General features: G+C 36.5%; 1 protein-coding gene across 1 annotated transcript in view; it reads left to right on the plus strand.

Annotated features, from left to right (window-relative positions):
- The first annotated feature begins 4,835 nt into the window (after positions 1-4,835).
- Positions 4,836-6,868, plus strand: part of LOC130220600 (heterogeneous nuclear ribonucleoprotein A0) — a 4,219-nt gene continuing 2,186 nt past the window's right edge. Inside the window, exons 1-3 of the mRNA XM_056452825.1 lie at positions 4,836-4,880; positions 5,310-5,405; positions 6,140-6,286. Coding sequence (XP_056308800.1) covers positions 4,836-4,880; positions 5,310-5,405; positions 6,140-6,286 — 288 coding nt within the window. The remainder of the gene's footprint in view (positions 4,881-5,309; positions 5,406-6,139; positions 6,287-6,868) is intronic.

The raw sequence follows: 6,868 nt of genomic DNA on the forward strand, positions 1-6,868 counted from the left end.
CCACTAGAGGCCGCTGTCGACTCACTTTTTGACAGACTTTCTGACTGACTGAGCGAACGATCAGCTGACACACCCTCCCCCTTCCCTAAACCCAACCAATTTTATCGATTGACCCGCACACCCACTTCCCTAAACCCAACCAATTTTATCGATTGACCCGCACACCCACTTCCCTATACCCAACCAACATGTTTCAAAAGCAATCCAAAAAAAAACTGGGTGCAGTCGGAATGCCACCCATACGGTAAGCGGTTGGTCAGCTAGTAAGCGCGAAAAGGAACGGCGTCACACCGATTTTTCGTTAAAAAAAAATTAAATGCAGCCATACGTACCTCCGCCTACGTAATTTGCTGTCTCCAGAAACGCCCGCAGGGCTGCGTTTTCACAATGAGCCTGTGCTGGATTTGCATTATTGGAGATTTATTTCTGCTCTGTCCACTTTTGATGTCACAAGGTGTCACGCCACAGACAATCGAGACTTGGAGGTTATTAAAAAAATCACTTTTATTTACTAAAACTACACTTATTACAGAAACAGCAACACACAGGCATAATTTAGAGGGTTGACACTTCAAGCTTGGACAAAGAACTGAACCAAATACAGGGAATACACAAGACATAATTAAACTGAATACAAACAAAGGAGAGACACAGGAGAAACTAATAACAATAACAAATGGCGGGAAAATAGAACAAAGGAAACACATGACGTCAACAGAAGCACATGGAACAAACACATGGGACACCGCACAAAACAACACAACACAGACATACCAGACATGTAACATTTGAAGTCTGCAGTTTTATTGATATTTTAGTAGTTTGAAATAGTGTAATGTATAAGAAATAATGTATAGAGAATTAAGTCTGTAAACTAACAGAAAATGTACTGGCAGCTTATTACCAGGTTTTTGTACCGTAATTACAACACCAACCCAGACAATATAGCACTTTAAAGGAATAAAAATGTCAAAAAAAGTCACTTTTACTAACTTTTCAACATTAAAGGTTTTTGGAGAAAAGATTAAGGTGGCATAATGCAATTCAAAAACATAACTAACTGGGGACCTTCATTCAGAAGGTCACAGTTTAGTAATTAATTACTTTATATAGCTTTATTTTACATTCTTAGAAGATACAAAACTTGTAATTAATCATGACCTTTTGAATGACATTGTAACACGGGGAGTGACACAGACAACTGAAGTTTAGGATCCACTTGCAGGTTTATTCGAAGTCAGGGAAGCAATGGTCAACACAGGTGCAAACAGATGTATAAAGGCGGGCCAGAATCATAGTCAAATGTATCAAGCGAGAGGTCAGAAGGCAGGCGGCAGACAGGGAGAACTAGGTAAACAAGACTAGGGTCAAAACACAGGAAAACAAGACTAGGAGAATGCGTTGAAATGTCACTTTACAGAGAACAAGACTCGGCAAGGGAAGTGAGTGTGTGTGCTGCTTAAGTAGTGTGTGTAATCAGTCTTTGACAATGCTCAGGTGGTGCAAGTGTAATCAGTCAAAATGAGGAAGCATGTGTGTTTGTGAACGGAGTGCATGTATGAAAATGTAGTCCATGAATGGCGGATTTGTAGTCCATGGGTTATTGTGAAAGAGATCCAGCGATCTATGAAGTTACGATCGCTGGTGATCGTGACAGATATCACTATCAAGAATTATGCACCAAAATGTAACAAAATTATAATAAAATATAAATCACAAAATACGGAAATCTGTCAATTTACAGGTGTATTTTTTTCAGTGCAGAGTGAAGAATGGGTGAGATTAAATAATCATATGCTTCGTCCTTCTCCTTTGCTGACATGTATGAGTTAAAAACATTTTGTATTGTGCTGTATTGTTTTTGCTTTATTTATTAGTCTTATTGTAGTATTTTTTTTACATGTTTACAAGTCATAAGTCTATCATATTTATTATCTATCAGACTTATATTTTATTTTAATTATGAAATGAACTACAGTTTGCATATAAGCCACAAAGAGCAGCAGAGGATGCTATAGAGAGATTTCTATAAGATTTCTGCAGAATTGTTGCAAACAAATTCAATTAAGTTCGACTTCTTTATTTGTTTAAATTCAGCCCAAATATATTGTTTACAACCACTTATTATTTATAAATAAATACAATTGTAAATTCAAGGAATCATCTTTGAATTTTTTTTTTCAGTGTACTATGTTGGACACAATTGCTAGTCTTCTTCAAAGTTCTAAGGTATATGTACATGTTCTTTTTTACGCTAATACATCTAGTAAGTAAGTAAGTAGTGTGTATTTATATAGTGCAGTTATTGTGTATAGACCTAAAGCGCTTCACAATCATGAAGGGGGGGGGGTCTCTCCACATTACCACCAGAGGGCAGCATCTACTTGTATGATGCGACGGCAGCCGCAGAACAATGGCGCCAGTGCACTCACCACACACCAGCTATAGGTGGAGTGGAGAGACAGCGATATTCAATGAATGGGGACGATTGGGAGGCCATGATGGGTAAGGGCCGATGGAGGGAATTTGCCAGGGTTACACCCCTACTCTTTACGAGAAGTTCCATGGGATTTTTAATGACCACAGAAAGTCAGGACCTTGGTTTAACATCTCATCCGAAAGACGGCGCTCACTGACAGTATAGTGTCCCCCTCACCATACTGGGGCATTAGGATCCGCATTAAATACAATGCTTAGAGCATTTTTTTGGCTTATAAGTGAACAGATTTCCTAATAGATAGACCACAACAAGTATGCGTTAGGGGCGTTATGGGAGTTAAGTGCAACATAGGCTCATTCTGAAAATGTAGCCCTATATACATTTCTGGAGATCGCAAATTATGTATTCAGAGGAACGCATGGCAGCATTTTGACTGTGATGATAGGGTTTGAATCCGGCAAAGAACAGTTCCAGAAAGCAGGAAAGACAAAAACAGAAGCCAAAAAATAAAATAAACAAGTAAATAACATGGTGAGACTGTGGTAAAATCTGAAAACGTGGTAAAAATCAGGCAGCCGCCGGGTCTTTTTTTTCTGGATTGCTTTTCAAAACACTGTCGGTTGGGTTTAGGGAAGTGGGTAGACGCTGGTTCAATCGGTGCTTTTGAAAACACTATTGGTTGGGTTTAGGGCAGAGGGTGGGTGCAGGTATCAGTCGATCAATCAGTCAAGTCAGTCAGTCAGTCGACAGCGACCTAGATTTATGCGAGAAGAGACACTCATGAGAGAAATTTTAGATCTGAAAAAGTGTACACAGCGGCCTCTGGTGGATTCGCGAAAACAAAAACTGCAAAAAAACATAGCTCTTGGGACGTATTTGGTGCTCTCCAGAAATGCGAATAGAGGTATGTAATCAGAATGAGCCTGGCTTGGTTAAGTCAGAATAAGATGATATAAATATCATGATATTTTCTGTATACACAAATGGAATGAGAATGCAAATCGTAAACTATAAGTATACTGATGGCACTTGTCACACTTTTATTGAATGGTGATAGCGGTAAATAAATACGGTAAATGTGTTTTAGAACCAGATGAATGGTGTCAAGAGGGTTCCTTGCTGATAAATATAGCGAAAACAAAAGGATTTATTTTGAAGAATTGATTCTGGGTGGCTCAGTGGTTAGCACTGTTGTCTCAAAGCAAGTCCCGGCTGTGTTCGTTGGCATTTCTGTGTGGAGTTTGCATGTTCTCCCCGTGTTGGTGTGGGATTCATCCGGGTGCTCCGGTTTCCCCCACAGTCCAAGCACAGTAAACTAAATTGTCTGTAGTGTATGAGTGTGTATGAGTGTTTCCCAGTACTGGGTTGCGGCTGGAATGGCATTTGCTGCGTAAAAAAACATATGCTGGAATAGTTGGCGGTTCATTCCAGTTCATTCCTAAGCCAAAGGAAAATGAAAGAATGAATGAATTGATTCTGAAACAGGCTCATCTGGAAACTTCGTTCTTGACCGTCAGTAAACAGTTCACAAACGTACTTCCACATTATGTATCTGCTTGCTTCCTTGCTCTTTTAAATGTAAATATTAGAAAAATAATACAAACATCCCCGTAATAGATGTAGTAAAATTAAATGCTTGTTTTTCATCTTTTCAATTATTTTTGGACCAAATTTTTTTTTTAAATAAAGACAGACTGACTTAACATTACTCTTTATTTTGGTGAGTGTGTTTTATTTACTCCAACACTGCTACGGTCAATAATCTTCACTCAATGGGACATTGTATTGTAAAGTAAAAGTCACGGCAGAGTGAATTCTGAGGAACTGTGAGCTCATGCTGGCACGAACTAAACATGCCATCAATCATCACAAGTGGGAGGAGCTTCTTATTACATTCACATTATAAAAATCACATCAACCTTACACAGAGGAGCTACTTTGGTTAATTCGTCTGCCAGTATCACAGCATATCAACTACTGTCGACGTTAGGTATGTACAATTTTCTTATTACGTTTAACCTTTCAGGTTTCTGGTAATATTTTCATTATTAAAAGCTATGGTGGTTCATGGATATAATGTGAAATATGTTGGCCTATTGTCATTGTATCATCTTTCTACTTTTTTTTGTATAGACATTATACTGTTCAACGATGGAGTCCACCAGACCTTTATACATTTGCCTGTCTGGAGACTATCTGGAATTTCCAAAATTTGAAGAATGGGTAAAGTGTGCGCAAACTGTCGCAGATTTCAATATGCACTTTCTTATATGCACAAGAGTTGATTTACATTATTTTCACTAAACACTCAAAGCATCATTCTCAAATATGCTTACATATAATATAGAGTTTAATTATTTAAAAAATCTCGAGTGCTGTTTAAAACAGCAAGAAAATGTTTCATTTTTCTTCTGGAGCTAGTCTTATTCCTGTTAGTTCGGTTTGAATAAAGTTATTTTAAAATAAGATGTAAAAATGATGAAGGTTATATTATGAGCCAATATCAATAGTATTAGCTCCCGTTATTAATATTATTATTAATAATTCCTTATTATTAAATTCATTTTTTTCCGATTGGCTACAGAACAAGCCACTGTTGTCCAACGACTTTTGTGGAGGAAAGAAAAAGCATAGCATTTTTGCAGTTTTCTTGATTTATTATTATAAAATTTCATGTTTTTTTTTTTCATTTTTCTCCATATCTATTAGAGATATTGCAATATCCTAGTCATAATATGCAACATAAGTGATTGCCTACAAAGTCAAGTTCATCAACTTGACACTAAACAGACACTGAAGTGGTTTGGGAAATGTATGGATGGCATTATAAGCTTGTATTAATATCATCTTGTCTGCCCTCTTATTTCAGGATCATGGGATTTTCGTTACGAATCTGAATCCACACTTGACCGACAGCGAGCTTCGCTGCTACTTTCAGAAATTTGGCACAGTTACAGAATGCGTTGTAAGCACATTTATAAGTATTTTTAATAATATTTTAACTTTTTTACCAGGCCAGATATTTTGCATGGCCAAATGTATAAATGAACTCCCTTAAAATCAAATTTGGCTGCTTCAACTCTATTATAGAATTGGTTACTAGATAAATGAAATGCAATCACAAGCAATACTTTTTATGGATGCATCAAAAATAAAGTCAGTTGTGCATTAAATCAAGCATAAATCATTGTTGGAAGACCCCATTAACCACTTTCCCAGATTCATTCAGCCTCATTGACAACTGAAGATAGAATGAGTGTGTGTGTTTTCTTTTTCTTCTGGAGAAAGTCTTATATCTTTTAGAAAATAAATAAATAAATAAATAAATAAATAAATAAATATATAAATAAATAAATAAATAAATAAATAAATATATATATATATATATATATATATATATATATATATATATATATATATATATATATATATATATATATATATATATATATATATATATTTTCCAATGACTTCCTTGATTGACTTAACTCTTTTATTTAACCTAATAACCCTAGTTGAGCCTTTAGATTACACTTTAAGCTGAATACTATTATCTTGCATAAATATATGAAAAATATACACAAAATGAATGAGTTATTTAAACTATTATGTTTAAAAATGTGTTGGAAAAGAATCTGCACTTGGGAAGTATTAGAAAAAGAATTAATTTCCGCATTTTCGTTTTCCTTTCGTGAACAGATGAGGACAGACAGCTCTTCAGGATGGCCAAAGGGTTTGGGCTTTGTGAGATATTCGTCTTCTGGAGAAGCGACAGCAGCACATGACGCCGGACCGCACTGTGTCGGAGGATTTCAGATACTCCTCAGGAAGGTCATCACACCTAAAGTGAGTGAAACCTCCAAGTCGACTCAATTTAAAATTGTTAGGTGACTTGCTGCACACCTTTTTTTTGAGTTGACTCAACTTTTAACCCAAGTGCTGCACTTAAATTAACTCAAAAAGCTCTGCAGCAAGTTACCTTGCATTCAAAAAATAATGTTTGCTGTTTGTTCAACCTACTTATTTAAAATGAGCTGAAACGACACAAATTTTGAGTTTTTTTGAGGGACAACTTGTTTAATGTTCAATCCACTTAAATCTGTAAAAACTAATACATTAACTTAATTTCTTTACATTGCCCCAACACAAATCAATGGTGTGGAACCCAGCATTTTTACAGTGTACAGCAGGGGTCATCAATCTCAGTCCTGGAGGGCCGGTGTCCCTGCAGGGTTTAGCTCCAACTTACCTCAACACACCTGCCTGTGTGTTTTATGTAAACCTAGTAAGACCTTGATTAGCTTGTTCAGGTGTGTTTGATTAGGGTTGGAGCTCAAATCTGCAGGACACCGGCCCTCCAGGAACAAGTTTGGTGACCCCTGGTGTACAGTGTCCCAACACAAATTGATTATGTTAAGACTTTCAACA

The sequence above is a fragment of the Danio aesculapii genome, chromosome 3 (assembly GCF_903798145.1).
Source record: "Danio aesculapii chromosome 3, fDanAes4.1, whole genome shotgun sequence".
NCBI lineage: Eukaryota > Metazoa > Chordata > Actinopteri > Cypriniformes > Danionidae > Danio > Danio aesculapii.